General features: G+C 51.6%; 2 protein-coding genes across 5 annotated transcripts in view; one reads left to right on the forward strand and one right to left on the reverse strand.

Moving 5' to 3' along the window:
• LAMA5 (laminin subunit alpha 5) overlaps positions 1-10,996 on the forward strand; it is a 79,051-nt gene extending 68,055 nt beyond the window's left edge. For all 3 annotated transcript variants that reach the window (XM_052683538.1, XM_052683539.1, XM_052683540.1), the window contains exons 52-80: positions 491-661; positions 1,023-1,219; positions 1,313-1,429; positions 1,504-1,658; positions 1,864-2,005; positions 2,287-2,389; positions 2,481-2,594; positions 2,705-2,884; positions 3,234-3,376; positions 3,590-3,766; positions 3,895-4,031; positions 4,285-4,438; positions 4,551-4,684; positions 4,800-4,962; positions 5,403-5,528; positions 5,723-5,874; positions 6,197-6,329; positions 6,569-6,709; positions 6,925-7,055; positions 7,138-7,308; positions 7,405-7,537; positions 7,631-7,782; positions 7,891-8,077; positions 8,191-8,343; positions 8,452-8,611; positions 8,718-8,848; positions 8,947-9,037; positions 9,347-9,466; positions 9,601-10,996. In XM_052683538.1, the coding sequence (XP_052539498.1) occupies positions 491-661; positions 1,023-1,219; positions 1,313-1,429; positions 1,504-1,658; positions 1,864-2,005; positions 2,287-2,389; positions 2,481-2,594; positions 2,705-2,884; positions 3,234-3,376; positions 3,590-3,766; positions 3,895-4,031; positions 4,285-4,438; positions 4,551-4,684; positions 4,800-4,962; positions 5,403-5,528; positions 5,723-5,874; positions 6,197-6,329; positions 6,569-6,709; positions 6,925-7,055; positions 7,138-7,308; positions 7,405-7,537; positions 7,631-7,782; positions 7,891-8,077; positions 8,191-8,343; positions 8,452-8,611; positions 8,718-8,848; positions 8,947-9,037; positions 9,347-9,466; positions 9,601-9,755 (4,223 nt within the window). In that variant the 3' untranslated portion in view covers positions 9,756-10,996. The remainder of the gene's footprint in view (positions 1-490; positions 662-1,022; positions 1,220-1,312; positions 1,430-1,503; positions 1,659-1,863; positions 2,006-2,286; positions 2,390-2,480; positions 2,595-2,704; positions 2,885-3,233; positions 3,377-3,589; positions 3,767-3,894; positions 4,032-4,284; positions 4,439-4,550; positions 4,685-4,799; positions 4,963-5,402; positions 5,529-5,722; positions 5,875-6,196; positions 6,330-6,568; positions 6,710-6,924; positions 7,056-7,137; positions 7,309-7,404; positions 7,538-7,630; positions 7,783-7,890; positions 8,078-8,190; positions 8,344-8,451; positions 8,612-8,717; positions 8,849-8,946; positions 9,038-9,346; positions 9,467-9,600) is intronic.
• Positions 10,997-11,171: 175 nt separating this feature from the next.
• ADRM1 (ADRM1 26S proteasome ubiquitin receptor) lies at positions 11,172-18,096 on the reverse strand. 2 transcript variants are annotated; one of them, XM_052683541.1, is made up of 10 exons: positions 18,015-18,096; positions 17,311-17,521; positions 16,949-17,065; positions 16,746-16,869; positions 16,250-16,336; positions 13,968-14,049; positions 13,507-13,736; positions 13,046-13,203; positions 12,081-12,183; positions 11,172-11,396 (listed from the first exon to the last, which is right to left on the reverse strand). In XM_052683541.1, the coding sequence occupies exons 2-10, from the start codon at positions 17,518-17,520 to the stop codon at positions 11,290-11,292; spliced, it is 1,218 nt and encodes a 405-aa protein (XP_052539501.1). In that variant the 5' UTR covers position 17,521; positions 18,015-18,096; the 3' UTR covers positions 11,172-11,289. The 2 variants fall into 2 exon arrangements, with proteins under 2 accessions (XP_052539501.1, XP_052539502.1); XM_052683542.1 differs by lacking the exon at positions 16,250-16,336.
• Between the last annotated feature and the right edge of the window lie 198 nt (positions 18,097-18,294).

Genomic DNA, 18,294 nt, shown 5'->3' on the forward strand with positions numbered 1-18,294 from the left:
AGGGGGTCACCATCCCTGGAGGTGTTCCAGAGCTGTGGAGATGTGGCACTGAGGGACGTGGGCAGTGGGCACAGTGGGGTGGTCTGGGGTTGAACTTGGAGATCCTACAGGTCTTTTCCAACGTCAGTGATTCTGTGATTATGAGTCCCAGCTGTCAGGCTGAACACAGTGTTTGGAAAAATATGTCAACGTGGCACAAATATTATTAAAAAGCATAAAACTCATCTTTGAGGAGAGGTTTAGTAAAACAGAGAGGGACTTGGATCTAGGAGAGGAGGCAAAGCCACAGGAACGTGCTTGGGATGTAGCACACATTCCTGGTAAGGGCTCAGGGAACAGAAATGTGGCAGGGCCCTCAAGTGATGTCTCAGGCTGGGTGCCCAAGCACTGCACAGAGGCTGCCTGCATTGTGGTGAGAGAAAGAGATGGAAGGTCTCTGTTGCAAAGGGTCTGGTTTGAGGATGCTAATGAGACCTGCATTTCCCTGCAGACCTGGTGCGGCAGATGGCCACGTTTGGGGCAGCAAATGCCAGCACCACCTCCACCGAGGAGTTTCGGCAGAAGATGGCAGAGGTGGAGAGGATGCTGAGGGAGATGAAGGAGCGGAGCCTGGGTGGCCAGGAGGAGCTGGCGAGACGTGAGCACAAAGAAGCTCAAAAGTGTGAGTGCGGGTTAGCAGCACGGGGCAGAGCTGTGCTGGCCCTGCTTGGTCTGGTCATTGGCAGTCTGAATAAGTCACCCTGTGTTTCTTCATATTCATTGTCACGTGAGAGGGCACTGTTATTCAGAATAATAGGGCTTCAGATAAAGGTTCTTTGTATAGAGCCTTTCAGGTGTGGCTGGGCATCTTTCTGAAAGAGATCCCATCCTTGTCACTAGAGGTTTGTAGACAATATTGTATGAGATCCTGTGTCATCTAGACTGAAAGAGGAAGGGATACCTGGAAAGTGAGACCAGAATTAGGCGTTTCCACAGCCAAGTACAGAAAGATGAACACCAGTTCTCAACTCATCCACCCCCAGTGTTGCACCAGGTGAAGAGCGAGCTTCATGCCCACTGGGAGTCCAACCAGGCACTGATGAACAGCATCCAGGACTGGCTGGCACAGCACAGCTCCCAGCTGATGGATCTCCGTGATGCCCTCAATGAGGCTGTCAACAAAACCAGGCAGACAGAAGACTTGAACAGTTTGAACCGCAACAACCTGGAGGAGAGTCAGGTAGACCTGCACCAAATGAACCCGTACTGCCAAGCAGTGAGGGGGAACCTGCCCTGACCCCACTGGCTCCTAACTCCATGTCTTTGTGTCTAGCAAAAGAGCCGTGAACTCCAAAAGCAGTATGGGCTGGTGCAAGAGACCCTGAGGATGGCTGAGAATGCCCTGGCCAAGGTCTCCAACTTCCTACAGAAGATGGAGAGTGCAAAGGAGGTGTGTGATGGAGTTGTTTTGACAAGGGTAGAGCACAGTGGGGCGACCATTGGGAGTGACACATGTCCTTGCAGGCATATGAGAAGCTGGCAGCCCTTCTGGATGGGGCAAAGCTGCCTCTGACAGAACGAGTGAAGAAGTTCTCTCCAGCCAGCAGTAAAATCCCCATTGTGGAGCAGGCTGAGGAGCACGCCCGGCTCCTGGATGAGCTGGCAAGGAACTTGTCCAGGTGAGGCTTCTGCCCAGCTCCCTGGTTCTGTCATCCTGCTGGGGTTAGGGATGGGATGCCACAGCCCCAGCACTGCAGCAGATTTGCAGCAGGGTGTTTTCTCCAAGGCTTGAGGAACCTGAGGAAGCCAAGGTGCTTGTCCTTGGGGACAGGAGCCCAGCATGAGTGGTCTCTATGGCCCTGACGGCTTTGTCTTCCAACACAGCATTATCCAGGGCACAAACCAAGATGGCTTTATCCAGAGGGCGATCGATGCCTCCAACGTCTACGCCAGCATCATTGAAGCAGTGGGAAAAGCCGAGCGAGCTGCCCATGATGCCGACGAGGCTGCTGGCGAGGCTTTGATGGTATGTGCTGTGCAAATGAGAGAAAGCAAAATTCCATCTGCAGCTGTGCAGCTTTTCACACCCACACACAGTGGTCTGCTGCCTCTTCCCTTTGAGTCTGTAGCACTTTGTGCTGGAGAACAGAGCAACTGGTGAGGCTAGGGCTGGGCTTGGAAGCTTCACCCCATCGCACCCCTGCAGCCAACCCCACTGCAGTTGCCCATTGAGCATCTTTGTGTGGGCCAGGGACTTGAATTCCTTTTCCAGGCCCTGAGGCAGCACGGCAAATGTTTGTTTTACAGAACGTAATGTCAGAAAACCTTGGGGCCATCTCTAAAGAGCTGAAGAGGAACAGCAGCAACCTTGAGGAGGGCGTGAGGAGAGAGCAGACAAAACTCAATGGGGGTGAGAGGGGCTCCATCACAGGCTGGTGGCTTTGGGCTGGACAGAGACCCGACACGCAGAATACGTGTTGTTTTTGTTTTTTTAATTGCAGCTATTAAGGGCACTCTGCAGGCAGCAAAGGAGAAGCTGGCTGACCTCCGCAGGAAGAAGGAGCAGCTCTTGAGCCAGCTGCAGTCTGTGCAGGATACGCTGGGCAGGGACCAAGGTTTGTTCTGGGTGTTCTCTGCCCCCATCCTCACATCCAACTTGTGACCCAAGTCTGCTTCCTCCCCTCTCCTTTTGGAGATTTTGGAGATTTTCATCCTGTCTTTCCAGAGGACACTAAGGAGACAATTCAGAATGCCAAAGCAGCTGCCATAGAGGCCAACGAGACAGCTGCGAGAGTGGAAGATACCCTGAGCACCATGAAGAAGAATCTGGATGAGTGGAAAGACAAGTATGGAGGCCTTCGAAATGAAGACCTGAACCAGGCAGTCCAAGATGCCAGGAAATCTGGTGAGTGCTGATCCTGCTCAGCCTCCGGGGCTGAGAACTGTGCTTTCAGAAGCTGTGCTTTGCAGCTTCGAGTCAAGAGTTCAGGGAAGTGAGAGAGCCAACTCTGGGTGCTTCAAATCCTGTCCCTTTATTTTAAATCTCAGTCTGCAGTATGTATATCACCCATGGCTTTATTGCAAGAGGTTGCATGTGCTGGAGCATTTTCAAAACCCCGTATCAAGGCTGCTGTGCATGGGGAAACGGTCGTGTGATTCAGCTTCCACTGCTTTTGACTTGCATGTCTCAGACCTGCCTGAGCTTCACGTCTCCCTCACTAGTGCTTAAAACAACTGCCTCTCTCTCGTGCCAGTGTCCAGCCTGGAAAGCACCATCCCGCTGCTGCTGGGGAAGCTGAGCAGCCTGGAGAACAGGAGGAATAAGAATGCCACTGTGTCAGAGAACATTGTGCGCATCCGGCAGCTCATCACGCAGGCGAGGAACGCTGCCAGCAAGGTGGGATTGTGGGTGTCAGGGGAGTGGGGTGAATGGGGGCTTACTTGGGGGTGCTTTGTGATTGGGAGAGGTATCTGGAATAGCTCTGGGACTACCAAGCAGGGTTGCTTTCTCATGGGAAAACTCCCAAAAGTGCATTTGGAACAGCTGTCGGGCACATGAGGTGGCAGCAGTGGGTTTCAGCTCTTTAGAGTTGGATTTCTTTCCCTCCAGGTGAAAGTCCCCATGAAGTTCAATGGCAGCTCAGGAGTGCAGGTCCGGATGCCGAGCAACCTGCAGGATTTGGCAGCCTACACGTCCCTCAAATTCTACATCCAAAACCCTGAGCCCAGGAGCCAGCAGGATGGGGCAGAGGAGGGGCGGTTCATTCTGTACCTGGGCAGCCGTGAGGTGAGCTGGGACAGGAGGGAAGCTGTAGGTAGCTGCTCCCCAGCTCTGGTGCACCAGGGAGAGCAGTGCTGGGTGCTCTTGCCCTTTCTAATGTCAGTGTCCTGGCCCTGTCTCTCCCCCACGTTCAGGCCACTGGAGACTACCTGGGTATTGTACTGAAGGACCGCAAAGTGCAGTGGGTGTACAAACTGGGCAACGAGGAGCCAGCTTCCCTGACCATCGATGAGGAGATTGGAGAGCAGTTTGCTGCCATCAACATCAATAGGTTGGAGATGGGTGTGATACATTCTGAGGCAGCTTGCTGGGAGCCTGTCCCTGCAGTGCATGTGGGTAGTGCTGCGTCCAAAAGATCAGCACCGAAATACCTCAAAAAATTGTCAGGGAAATGGGGGCTGCCTTCAGGTTGAAAGATGATGCTCTTTGGCAGAGCTGTGTGGGGAGGCCTTTTACTCAAGGAGAGCAAAGTTGGCTCTTCTTTGGGCATCTCTACTTCACTTGACCATCCCTCCCTGCTACAGGATACTGCAGTATGGGCAGATGTCAGTGATAGTGGAAAGGCAGACGGTGCATGAGACCAAAGGAGACAGCGTGGCCAAGGGGGAGCAGGGGCTGCTCAACCTCGACCCACACAACGTGGTCTTCTACGTGGGCGGCTACCCACCCAGCTTCATGGTGAGATGGGTTTCCTAGGAGGTATCAGCAATATCTTTGAACCATATTGGCAGGAGAGGCCGTGATGTTTTCATGACAAAACCAAAATCAAACTGTTTGGTTACATTCCCAGCCCCCTCCCACTCTGCGTTATCCCAACTACCGCGGATGCCTGGAGCTGGACACGCTGAATGAGGAGGTGGTGAGTCTGTACAACTTCCAGCACACCTTCCAGTTGGATACCACTGCTGAGAAGCCCTGTGCAAGGTAAGGCCATGCAGTCAAGCAGGGCAGCACCTGTCCCACAGGCTCACCCTAACCTTTGTCTGCCCTGTTTGGGGGCAGTTGGCTTTGGAGTGATGTCTCTTCTTGTGTGTCTCAGGTCTAAGTCCACAGGAGATCCCTGGCTGACCGACGGCTCCTACTTTGATGGTACTGGTTATGCGGAGATCAAGTTTGAGAGTCAGTTTGGCACAACTAAGCGCTTTGAGCAAGAGATCCGGATTGTCTCTTACAATGGCATCCTCTTCTTTCTGGAGAATCAGGCAGGTGCCACTTCTGGGGAGCCTTCACCCTTCAGTCCGTGTGATGGGGGCAATCTCAGCCCTACCTGCAGGTACTCTCCATTCAGGGTTGTGAGGAGAAGATGGCTTTGGAGATTATAGCGCTGTTTAAAGCAGTACATCTGCACTATTGTTAAAAGCCACCAGAGGGCTGGACAAAGCCCTCTCAGCCAGGGCAATCTCTAGGCTGGTGCCAGAAGGACTGTCCTAAACTCCAGCACTCATGCACAGAGCTTTGAACTGGATCAGGGTTCACCGTGGCAGTGAGTGCTGCCTTGAACCTTTCCATTGCCCCCAACACAGGGTTGCTGCTCACACATGGGTCCCTCGTTGCTGTCAGTGACAGGTTGAGGCATCACCTGCAGGATCTGCTTCTGCCAGTGCTGAGCCCTGATGTTGAGCATCCAACCTGCCTCCCACAGGGACAGTTCCTGTGCCTGGCCATCCGGGATGGGAAGCTGGTGCTTTACTATGATTTCAACACGGGCCTGGAGATGGCAAAGCCCAGCAGCAACTCTTCCTCCATCAGCAGTGCCACGAACAAAGCGGTAAGGGGGGAGTGGGTGTCCACGCTGGGGCTGGCTCTTCATCCAGAGTCTGGAGCCTTGTTTCGGGGCAAGGTTTAACGCCTACAGGCTCTGGACCTCGTTTTTGAGTATGCTTTGCTTGGAGATGTGAATTGGACATTTCATGCTCTGTTCTCTAATGGATCCAGTTGCTCATTTTTCTTCTCTGTTTGCAGATCCAGATCTTCCTCCTCAAAATGAATAACAAGAAGCGCATCCTGGTGCGTCTGGAGCGCCTCACCATCTTCATGGTGGAGCAGGAGAACTCCTTGGAGAATGCTGTCTCCTACTACCTGGGCGGTGTGCCTCCAGCAGTGCTGCCCCCCAGGTGGGTCTGGCCCACATCTACATCTTCATCTTTGGGGCCCCCTGGCCTGGCTCTTCCTCAACCACATTCAGGACTGCTCGAACTCAGGGGGAGGCTTCCTCTTGCTGCCCATCACCGTGGGCTTGAGGATGGGACATCTCCAGGGTGGGGTGAGGTACCAGTGGGTGTTGCTGAGCCTCCTTAGCTAAGCTGGGTGCTGTGAAGCAGTGAAGCAATGACCACACCTGGTCATTGTGTGTCCTTCCCAAGTGCTCTGTCTGGGGGCTGCAGGGCCGGATCCTCAGTGGGGTTGTCCTGTTAACACTGCCTGTTTCTCCTGCAGCCTGAAGGCACTCTTCCCCACGGGTGGGCCCATTCGGGGCTGTATGAAGGGCTTGAAGGCTCTTGGCAAATATGTTGACCTGAAGCGCATGAACACTGTTGGTGTGAGCTACGGATGTACCTCAGACCTTCTGGTAAGTGCAGTGCTTCAGCAGCTGGGGATGGGGTCCAGCAGGGAAAGCAGCAGGGGACCCTAGGACAAATTCAATCTCCTCTTTGTGCAGAAGTATAAACCCCACAGCTCCTCAGTGCTGGGGGCCATGGTGAGGTGCCCCCCATGGTTGGCCATAGCACTGGCCAGACCAAGTGAGATTCTGGATGCCTACAACACCGGGGCTGACTCTCACCTTGCTTCCATGGTGCCTCCTTACAGGTGGCTCGCTCCATCAGTGTCCATGGCTATGGTTACCTGACCCTGGCCCTGAAGGATGTGCCTGCACTGCAGGACTTCTACAGTGGCTTCAGCTTCCAGACGAGCCAACGTGAGGGGCTGCTGTACTACCACAGTACACAGGTGGGCACCCACAGTCCTCCCCAATTGTCCCAGTAGTGGGACAACCATCAGTTTGTGCAGGAGAATCAGGTGAGGCTCCTGCTTGGGAAAGAGAGGGATTTTGTTGAAATGTGAGCAGGGATAAAAAGGTAAATCCAGTGAAATCTGGATAACGTGGATAAATGGGCCCTACCTTGGGACTTGGTTGCCCAGCAACGGCACGATGCTTTCTGCAGGAGGGGACGTGCCAGGTGTCCCTACAGAGGGGCCAGCTGGCCTTGAACCTGCTGGAAACCAAAGTCACCACTGAAAATACCTATGCAGATGACAGGACCCACTACGTGGCCTTCTACAGTGATGCCCAGGGGTATGTGTCTTGGTGATGCACAGGTGCTGAGGGGCCAGCAGCCCCAGGGCCCTGCTCATCCTGCCCCTCTCCTACCCCATAGGGTGCGGCTCTATGTGGACGATGAGCTGCAGGACACTGCAGCTGGGGCCAGGGCCAGTTGGAGGCAACGGAGGCAGCAGGATGACCGGGCACTCTTCCAGCTTGGAGGCTCACCAGAGCCCGGTGCCCTCAGCAACCTCACTGGCTGCATCGGGAACGTCTTCGTCAAGCGGTGAGCATCACTGTGCTGCTTCCCGGTGAGCAGGACTCAGCCCCATCCTGCCTTTCGCCTGGCTCAGTTATGGGAACCTCTTCCCCCTGTGTGTAGGAGGTCAGAGCCACAGATGGTGGTGGACCTGCAGCAGAATGTGGAGAGCATCAATGTCACCATGAGCTGTCCTTGGGGCGAGCGGCCGCAGCAACTCAGAGTTGCTCTGAAGAAGGACAGGAGGAAACCCAAGGTATCCCTGCTGACAGAACTCCCATCTTCTCCAGCCACCACCATAGCCCCTCAGTGCGGGACCCTCCTGTCACTCTCTTCCTACTCCATGTAGGTGTCCAGCAGGCCCAGCTCCAAGGACCGCCGCCACGACCAGACTGGGCTCTGCCGGCCGCAGCCCCGCACAGCCAGGGACACCTTCCGCTTTGGGGGATCCCCGAGCAGCCGCTGGGAGTTTGAGGAGATCCCGGCCTCCTTCAGCCAGAGGTGAGGCTCACTCTGTGCCCAAGCCATGTGGGCTCAGCCCTAGAAACCATCGCTTGCCCCTTGCAGTGATGGGAGGCAGGGTGCTCCTGTCATCCCCTGTCCCCGCAGGTTCCATTTCTCCCTGGAGGTGAGGCTGAACTCCTCTAACGGGCTGCTCTTCTACGTGGCGGGGAAGCGAAGCACCTTCATGGCTCTTTTTGTCTCCAACGGGCGCTTCATCTTCCTGGTGGCCATCGGTGGGCGGCGGCTGCGAGTTCGCAGCAAAGAAAAGTACCGTGACCAGCGGTGGCACACGGTGAGCAGAGCACTGGGGCTCAGCGAGGCCTCGCAGAGCCACTTTGCTCTTCCTTCTGGCTTCTCCCACTACACAAAGCCCATGGCCCTGCCACCCATCTTTGGTCCTTGCAGGTCTTCTTCAGCAGAGACCAGAGCCGAGTCCAGCTGGTCATCGATGGGCTGCGAGCCCAGAGTGCTACAGTGGCCACCGCAGATCTCTTTGTAGCCCGGACCCCCTTGTACATTGGGGGTGTCCCAGATGGAAGAGCCAAGGCTCACATGCTGGTAAGGACTTGTGGGGGTCCCCTGGCATCACCCCATCTCTACTGGCCCCTGGTCCCACACCACTGCCCCATGCCCCTCTACGCTCACTCCCAGGGCCTATCTCTGCAGGGCACATCGGTCTCCAGCTTTGACGGCTGCCTGAGGAACCCACAGCTGGATGGGAAGCCCCTTGGTACCCCCTCACACACCTTTGGGGTGACACCGTGTTATGAGGGTGCTCTGGAGCATGGGATTTTCTTCGCTGCAGACGGCGGGTCCGTCACCCTAGGTACCCCACAGCAGCCCGGGCTGGTTCCCATGGTCCTGGGACTGGAAAGGATGTGTCTGGTGGGAGGTCCCTTGTCCCCTTCTCACCAGTGGCACTTCATTTCCAGCTGATACACTGGCAACTGAGCAGGACTTGGAGGTGACACTGGACGTCCGTCCCCACAGTGCCTCTGGGCTCATCTTCCACATCGGGACAAGGAGAAGCCCCCATCTCGTGCTGTATATGGAGGAGACCAAGGTAGCGGGAGGGATGGCTTTCCCATAGGCCCATTAGAGGCCATCTCCTGCCCACCATGCTCAGCTCAGTGAGTTCTGATGGGTTTGTCTCTGTGCTAGGTCACCATGAGAGCCAACACTGGGGCTGATGAGTTCTCCGCGTCGGTGACGTGCCCATCTCTCTGTGACGGGCAGTGGCACTCCATCACAGGTGAGGGGACAGCACTTTGTCCCCAGGTATATTGCTCAGCCCACGTTTACTGGGGGCAGTCCATTGCCCTTCCTCAGATATTTAAACCCCAGCTCCCACCTGTTTGCATTTAATTTGGGAGACTGCAGCTGCCATTAAGTCATTTACTAATTAGAGTCCTCACCTAATCTTGTTAGTGCTGTCAGACCTGGCAAGCTGGATGTATGGGGTGGCTGCCAGGTCATGGAGCCACTAGCAAGGCTAAGGCTGCCCTGTGCTGCTGCTGGACTTCTGCAAGCAGCACTGTCTGACTCTTGATTTCTTTCTAAGCTATCAAAAGGAAGAACATAATCCAGGTTGAAGTGGACACAGAAAGAAACTATGCAGTGGGACCCAGCCTGCCTCCTGCACCCAATGCAAAGGCAATGTTCCACCTAGGAGGGCTGCCAGGTGAGTTGAGAAAAGATGCACTTCAGCTCAAAACACCCCAAAGCAAGAGTTGTTATTGCTGTTGCAAGCAAGATATGCTTAAGCCCTTACTCTGTTATTAGTCCAACACTTGGTTTTCTTTGTTCCTTTTGCAGAAGCAGACGAGGCCAGTACAGTGTCAGCACTACCTCCCCTCCCTCATTATGTGGGCTGCATAAGGAATCTGCTGGTTAACCAGAGCTATGTGAACCTGCTGCAAACAAGGACTGTCAGGGGCTCTGTTGGCCTGCAGGGTTGTCCCATGCTGTGAGTGCACCTCGGTGTACAGCCTGACACCAGGAAACTGCACTGCTCCCTGGATCCCAGCCATCAGCTGCGAGCTCTGGTCAGCCAGGCCATCTCCAGTGCCTGCAGCACGAGTCTGTGGCACATGGCTGGGGCCAACATCAGGGAGGGGCCACAAATCCACGGGGAAGGAGAGCAGGGGAGGAAGGTGGGGAGAAGGGAGCACTTCAGGGGCATCTTTTCACAAGTATAACCAAAAAGTTGGAGGAGGTTGTGGAAACAGGTCTGCCTCCTTCCCCAGCGGTCAAGCGTCTGCAGCGGGCCTCATGCTGGCACACAGCTTGTAGTATGGGCTGGAGCACACAGCAGCTGTGCCTCACATCCCAAATCCTGTTCCCTTTACCCCACGCTTACAATGCACGTAGGTTTAGTTCACTGAACACTTCAGGCTGTTAATGACAGTCGCAGAATGCCTTCTGCTAAAGGCGGTAGGCAGTTTGCTTGATAATGCAGTTAGGACAAACTGGATTAGTGCCATCACTTTTGGGTTTTTATATGCAAGGATGCATTTAACCCTTCCCCCTAAGGTCGGGCTCTGTTCACCTGCTGCTGCGGTGCAAGTACAGAGCTGTGCAAGGGGGGCCTTGGACAAAATTCTGCTCGCAGAATTAGCATCTGCCAATCAGATTAATTTATAAGAAGCTGATAATTAAAAAGGAATAAAGAACGCTGGAAGAACTGCTGAGGGAAAGCAGAAGCAGATGCCACTCTGCACTCTGTAGTTGCATTCAGCATAGATACACTGATACAAGTCCTGCTGTACGAAGCAAGAAACTGTTGCTTGAAAGGGAAGAAATAAAGGTTACCTCTGGCCAGATTTGCAGTGTCACTGCAGTCACCTGCCCTGCCCCCAGCTGCCTTCTGCCTGGCCCAGCTCACCCCTGCTGACAGTGCAGTCTTCACTTGAAAGACAAAAAACCCAACACATTCTGCTCCCAAAACACCTAGCTCACTTGTGCACTTACACATCATATATATATTTGTGTGTATATATATCTAGCCACGTGGGGACAAAATCTTGCTTCCGAAATGGACTTATAACTTATATATTGTTTTTTATGAGGGGTAAATATTGTAAAGTGGGTTTTTAACATGTCCATCTTCAATGTAATTATGACCTGTTTTTAAGTTGTAGTATTACAGATGGTCTTTGTAAATCACTGGTACATACTTTGGAGTCAAATAAAGCTTTATGTTATTCTCTTTCGCTGTAGTGGTGAAGAGCAAATCTGAGACAGTTTTTAATCCTCTGGCCTTTTATCACAAAGAAGACTGAATAATGGAGTTAGCTGCTATCAAAAGCATCAAAACCCAACTGCACTGAGCAGGAAGAGCAAGTACTGCTTAGGTTTATGTTGAATAGACTGAGAAAAAAACAGTATGGCAGATAAAGAAAATTCCTTTATTTGTAGATTTATATAAGCATAATATGAAGTTAGTAATCCTACTGCAGTTGCTTAAGTTAGTATCTAGGATATCTGTAAGGAAGAGCAAATAATTTAATCTAAACTCATATCTTCCTCTTCATCTTTCTTGTCCTTAGAGTCTCCTTCCTTTTGGTCTGACTTCACACTGTTCTGCATTGCTTTGGCAAATGCTTCTACATCTAAAAGTTAAAGAAATCAGTTATTTGCAGTAAAAATTTGGCAATTTCTGGGACAGAATGTATTGTGCATGAGGCTGTGTCACCAGTTGGAAAGCAAACAGTTGTTTCAGTAAAAACCTATTAGCAAAGAAGAAAATCTTGATGCTCATTCACTAGACAGCATTTGGATTTGTGCAGTTTCACCTTGTGCACAGCCAGCCTCAACACTGAATTGCTTTAATAATGGAACAGATTCCAAATGTCCATCAGGGATAACTGCTACCTTCCCCCTCTGCCAGGTAAGGCCCAAGCTGTGCACTCCTTTCAGCTGAACAGCTGATGACTAACAGTGAAAAGCATTCTGAACGAGGTGTCCAGCACCTCCACTCATTTGTAACTCCAACAAATCAACCACAAGGCTGCTCAGCACATCTCTGCAGACCCTCCAATTTCTAAATGTAATCCTGACACGAGTAGTGCAGGGTGGCTCCTGAGCCACTTGCCTTTTCATTTTAAAAAGAGCAGCACCAGAGTCACCTTTTGGCAGGTACTCACAAACTCATCATTGCCTTCTCCATTCAATGGCTATGTGCAGTGCCAAGAGAAACAAAACAAGCCAACAAAAAGACCAGAAGAACAACCACAGCAACAACTCAAACAGCAAATCCCACCAGTTCATCACATTCCAACAGCACTGGTACATACCTCCTTTATTTGCTGCATCTATGGCCTCTGCAGGTAAGCCAAACTGACTCATTAGCGGGCCAAGCTGTCCTGAAGCTAAGGCAGCACTGAACATGCTCAATGCCTGTGAATTGGAGTCAAGAGTGTCAAAAACAAAACAGTGTGCATTGGGTTTCTCCAGCACCACGTGGCTACAGTGCAATAACATGAGGCAGCAGTCTGAGGATGCTTCCACACCCTGTTGCAGCACGCTGACCAAGCGGCCTACCTGGAAGCAGCCTCTATCCCTTACAGAGCACAGACAGCACTGCACTTGGGCCAGGCTCAGACATGCCTCTACACCACAGGCACTGTGTTTTGTAATAAGGAAGTGTTTGCTCTTCATCAGCTGCCTGCCAGTGAGCACGAGGCAATAAGCTGTGCTACACTAAGCAACACAACGTCACCTCCTGCCAACTACAAACATTCTTAGCCAATGGGATTTTGCATATTGGGAAATTTCAGTCAGTATTAGTTGAAGTTGGCCCAGCAGATTTAATCTGACAAAGCGTGTTCAAATGGACAGGTCTGGAATTAAGTACTGGGTTTTACAGAATTAAAAAGGAATGCAGTGCTATAAACATTAGCATCTCTTCCCTTCTGTGTGTTCACTTTAGTAACTCAACTTTAAAGAGACTGCTCTCAGCCCATTCTATGACAGGCAGTAATGAATTTGCTGCTACTCTGCTGCCAATTGCCAGAAAGTGTTTTAAATAACGAGAAAGGTAAAGTCCAAATCCAAAAGTGGAAGTAAAACAACCTTTCTGGTCTGCCCTTGGCTGACCACAGGAAGGAAGAACTGGTGCTCCATGAACTCATGTCTCTCCTTCCCACTTCTAAGGATCAACTTCCTAGTCTGAGCAGGGGAGGGAATCTGAGAAAACAGGGCCATGTGGATCACAACACGTGGGGAAGGAGAGCAGCACTTTAGGATAGTGGGTAACTACCTGCTGGAACTGAGGAGACGTCAGGGTGTTCTGAATCTCTTCTGCAGTTTGTGGCAGAGACTCCCCTGAGGGAAGGTAAGGCATCAACCGCTCCTGAACTTCAGAGTTGGCCAGAATGGGAGCCATTATCTCGGGAGTCAGAACAGTTGCCAGGTCAACTAGGAAGATGAATAAATGGGTGGCTGTTAGACTATGCACAATAACCCACTTTTTGTCATGTAAATGAAGCATTCTAGTCAGTGGAGCACTGAATCATATTTAGCACTCTGCTGGCATCCTTTCTTCCCTTCTCAGTTTTGCAGCAAGAGTAAGATTCTCAAATCAGCCAAGCAAAGCAGCACATAAATGGACATAAAAAATAACATATTAGGACACCTCTCAAATTGGAGCAGGACAGGACAGCACAACAACTCCAAAGGACCCTCTCAGATCCAACTGCTGTCTGGTCAGAATAGTGTTACCTTGCTGTCCTCCTGCTCCAGATGGCACGTTCATAGTAGCTAAAATGTTCTGGAGGTCACTCAGTTGGATGGGCTGGGTTGGGCTGGTGGCTGAGCTGGTTCCATTACCAGAACTGGGCACAGGGCTCGGGCTGGTCACAGATGCAGCTGCAGGAACGGCCGGGGCAGGCGTGACACGGGTAGAAGAGGTTGTGGAAGATGGAGTCACAGCAGCTGATTGGCTGCGAGAGCTGGAAAGACATTGAGGGAATTAATTCAAAAGGCAAGAAGCTTTGCCTCTTCTTTCTAAGAAGTTTCTTTTCAAGCCCTTACAAAACAAAGGGCTAATAACCTCCGCTTAGAGAACCAAGCAGCCTTAATTCCCATTAAATTTTCTGTACAGTAGGCTATCATTTCTCCCATCTACGTGGCAACTTCACACTAGAAAAATAAAGCAGACTTGGACCAAATGGGTGCCCTACCTGGATGATGAACTGCTGGTCGGGGGTCCCCCGCTCCCAAGTAGGCTGGCCAAGCCAGGACCCGTCAGTGCACCCAGCCCACCTTCCATAAACATAAAAGAAGAACAGGTTTAGAAATGCATTCTTTTTCAGGTTTCCTGCACCTCCCTGGTCGAGAGAGGTCACTCTTGTACCTGAAAGGTTTTATTTGCTAAAACAAAGGAGGAGGGGGGTCAAAAGAGCCCAGACCAACCCTCCCCATCCCTCTCTGTAAATATACAGCTCTCATTGTCTGATTTCACATCCCTATTACAGAACTGTCTGAGAAGATAGCTGCACATTTTGGAAATACTCCATTTCCAGATGTGCACAAGGATGCAATTGACTTTGGTTCATGCTGTACTCACATGATCAGTGTAACAGAGCCCTTTCCCTTCATCTGCTAGTTTCCAAAATTCCAACTCTTCTCTAAAACCTAAAGCCAAGGCCCTCAGCAGAAGGGTGCAGGGGCAGCCTCTGAACCACACCCATACATCTGCATTAATTGCAGCTTCACATCTAATGCAGAGATGTAGCAGAAACAAGTGAGAGCCTTAAGCATGTCACAGACAGAACAAAGACCAAAACCGGCCCCGCACAGAACCAAAGCGCCACGGGGAGAACAGTGATCAAGAAACACAGCAGGAAACCAACACCTGGTCTTCCAGCAAACTGAAACAAACAAAAGAAATGAGATCAGAGCCTCCTTCATCCCCACTGCTATTTCTGGCCACCGAGAATTACTGCAGCATGGAGAACACCAGCTAAAAAGAACTGGGGAAAGGTTTGGCTCCTTGGTGTGCTGGAGCTGGCAGTGACTGATTGTCCCCCTACGACTCCTTTGAGCCACATTTGCCAGATGCTCCATTTACCACACGCTTCCTACTCAGTATTTTCTTTACTACATCTGATTAAACACACTTTCCAACCCAAGCATCTGTATTTATCATCCACCTTTTGGGAACTGATCTGCAGAGGACAGAAGCGCGCCATTAACAAACACAAAAACTGTCGAACACTGGAGTCAGAGAAGCACCAGCCATCTGCCCAGGACTCTCCTCTCTATAGGACCCAGTCGTGCAGTATGGAATCATGCCTGTAACACTGCTCATCCATCACAGAGCTTTCACAGCAGCAGGATGAAGCTAACCAGGCTGCATCGCGTGCTACTTTGTTCAGTTTGTCCTGGCTAGGAAAAGTTTACCCAGGAGCTGCAATAAAAGCAAAGACCTGAAAGAGATGCAAACCAGATGTAAAAGAATCAGATGCTACTCGGGGAAGAGATCCACAAGGATTCATCACAACCCATTTGCTGAGGCAAGCAGATGAGTTATTTGGCTTCACATATCAAGCCATCTTATAGCTAGGTGTAAAGGCAAAGAAAGAAGAGCTGTTGAACAATGTGCTCAGAGTATGAGGAAGCAAGTTTCAGGAGTCCTGAGAAGCTTCAAGAAGGAAGCAAGAAGGTCTTTACCAAACACATGTTAAGAAGCTGGAATCTTCCATCTGCACATCCCAACATCAAATCTGCACACAAAGCTTACAGAGACACTACTGCTAGATCAGCAAAAATGGACTTTAGTCACTGCCACCTGCTAAGCATTCCTTTGCCTACTTCCACACCATGGTCTGACTTCTCAGTAAATGCTCTACTGGCCTTGGAGCACAGACAGCATTAAGAACAGACTGCTGCAGTGACTCCAACACAGCTCACGTTCCCTTTAGAAAAAGCAGGGCAGTACTTCAAGCTCTCCCCAGTGTTGCCCAGAAGAGGAAGCCCTCACCTGAGCTTTCTTCTACTCACTACAGGTTTCTGCAGGGCAGGTGCACTCCAACCTTCCTCTTGAACTCCACTTTGCACACAAATAGTCACTGGATCAGAAATAGCATGAAAGTATCCCCAGATTGACAGCTGGGACATCCACCTGGGAACCCTTGGTTTCCTGCTCCAGTGAATATTTAGGAGGAAGAGGAGGGGACTTATTAGAAAAAAAAAAAAAAAAAAAAAAAAAAGGCCAATACTCCTTGCAGCCTGTGCTGTAAGATGAGTGTCATGTAGAACCTGGTACCCATTTCCTGCCTTTTTTTTTTTTTTTTTTTCCTTTTTTTTGGGCCCCTTAACTCATCTCTGAGGCAGAGCCTTGCTTTCTCACGTGACAGAAGTGCTATTCAAATCAATAGCACTACTTGGAAATATTGTCAGGTAGGATTTAACCTGGCAGGAGAAAATACCACTTTGGCATAAAGATATTAAAGCATTTTACCAAGTCCTCCTAAGCCCGTTGGTCCGATCAGCTGCATGAGCTGGTTATGGCTCATGTTTCCAAGAAGGCTTTGCAAGCCACCCTCACCTAAAAACAAAAACATTCTGAAACACAACATATTCACATAGGTTTTTTTTTCACAGCACTCCAGCTCAAACAGCAGGAGATTAATTGGCATCACATTCTGTATGGAAAAAACAGTTGCAAGTGTTTACTGATTCACGATGCTCATAACAGATAAATGCAACTTGGCTTCATAAAAGGTAAGACTCCAGAGAATCTACTGAAAATATACTTCATCTGGCAGTCTTAGCTTTCAGTCTGCACCTATTAGCACAACACAGTTTATCTTGCTAAAGGCATGTTTACACTTTTCCAGTATTAACACTGTCCCCAGCTCACCCTCCAAAGTCATCAGGAATTGCTCCCTAAGGAACTACAAGTGCTCATTCTAACACAAGGTCTCTCACGTGAAGGAGCAGAGAATGGACTGTACCTCCTAATGCTGAGAGCTCGTGGCCTCCACTCGCATTTCCACCCAAAGCACCAGGCATTGGGGGGTTGTTGAGATACTCATTCACTTTACGGCAATGTTCTTCATCCTTGTCTGTCTTTGGCTCCTGCAAAAAAGTTCTTCTTGGTACAAGGAGCACTGCAATCCATTTATTCCAATGCTTTTCTTATTTACTTCCCACAAACCTGCATCCAGAAGAAGAGTCGTTTTGATCCTGCCTTGAACTTCAATACATACACACGGCCAGTAGTACACTGAGGAACCCTTTTGAATTCACAATCATCAGGAAAAATAATCAAATCCTGGAAAACGTGACAGAACAAACAGATATTTCAGGAAAAACGTGAACATTACTGTTAGCCTCCCAGAGACCTCTGGTCCCCTCCCAACCATCTGTTCCAAAGGGGATTTAGAAGGGTAAGTCTGTCGAGTCATTGTAGCATTCACGTTCTAAACCACCTCAGAGCTCTTCCAGCAGGGCAGGAAACAAGGCCAAGGTGACACAGTGCCTCAACACCTCAGCATTGAAACACAAAGCCATACTCACATCTTCAACACTGCCCGAGGTCCTGTCCTTCCAGCAGAAATGGATGAGGGAATCATCGGTCTGCTGGATGTAAACAAGGCCTTTCCTCTTGTCCGGGGTCACAGTGCTGCCCTTCAGCGACATCTTTCCTGCCCGGAATTCCACCAGGTATTTACTCGAAGAGCCGCGGGAGCCTGGCACCAGGCTCGGAAAGAGCGCGCCTGAAGACATCCTGGGGACAGAAGGATGGGCTGACACGACGAGAAAGCTCTCACGTGCGCTGTTCTCAGCGTGACACCACGCAACGAGGCTCCTCAGCTCCAGAACCGAGGGTGCTGCGTCAAAGCTAAACGCAGAGCGAGGCGAAAGCAGGACGCTGCGCGCGGCCCCGTTCTCTACACGGAGCACAGCTGCTGCCGAATGAACTACATAGGATGAGATCGCATCCCCGCAGTTCCCCTTTTGGGCTGGCACCACGGCTCGGCAAGGCCGCTGGGTCGAGCAGCCCCCACCCAGCCGGCCCTGCCCCGCGCCCTCAGCCCGGCCCGGCCGCCTTCCCAACAGCAGACCGCCATCTGCAGCCCGTCCCGCGAGGCCGCCGGTTACGGCACCCCTCTGGGCCAGCCCTCCCTCCACGCCGCCCAGCTGCCCCAGCGAAGCACAGCAGCCCCGCATGGAACCGCGTGCCGGACCCCGGCCGGGCCCCTCCCTCCCCCCGCCGCTACCTGCCGCCTCGCCGCCCGCAGGCCCTGCGCCGCTCCCGCTTCCTGCCCCGCGCCCCGGAAGTCCGCCCGCCGCGGGGCGGGGCGAGCGCCCCCTCGGCCCTCCGCGATTGGGCGACGCTGTTGTCATTCGGTGGCAGAGCCCGCCCCCCCGCCCTGCTGTGTCATCACGGCGGAAAGATGGCGGCGCCCCCATCCCCCCTCCGCCAAGCAGAGGTCGCGACCCCCTCTCTTCTTCAAAATGAGCTTTATTCGGATTTACAGCTTTACAGTGTAACATTGA

This window comes from Tympanuchus pallidicinctus, unplaced genomic scaffold (genome assembly GCF_026119805.1).
Source record: "Tympanuchus pallidicinctus isolate F22 unplaced genomic scaffold, pur_lepc_1.0 scaffold20, whole genome shotgun sequence".
Lineage (NCBI taxonomy): Eukaryota > Metazoa > Chordata > Aves > Galliformes > Phasianidae > Tympanuchus > Tympanuchus pallidicinctus.

Coding starts and splice junctions, on each gene's coding strand:
- ADRM1 (XM_052683541.1), bottom strand. CDS start 17,520: ATGTCTTCAGGCGCGCTCTTTCCGAGCCTGGTGCCAGGCTCCCGCGGC. Junction 16,870..16,948: donor GACTCTTCTTCTGGATGCAG/GTTTGTGGGAAG, acceptor ACTTTTTTGCAG/GAGCCAAAGACAGACAAGGA. Junction 11,397..12,080: donor AGATGCAGCAAATAAAGGAG/GTATGTACCAGT, acceptor TTTAACTTTTAG/ATGTAGAAGCATTTGCCAAA.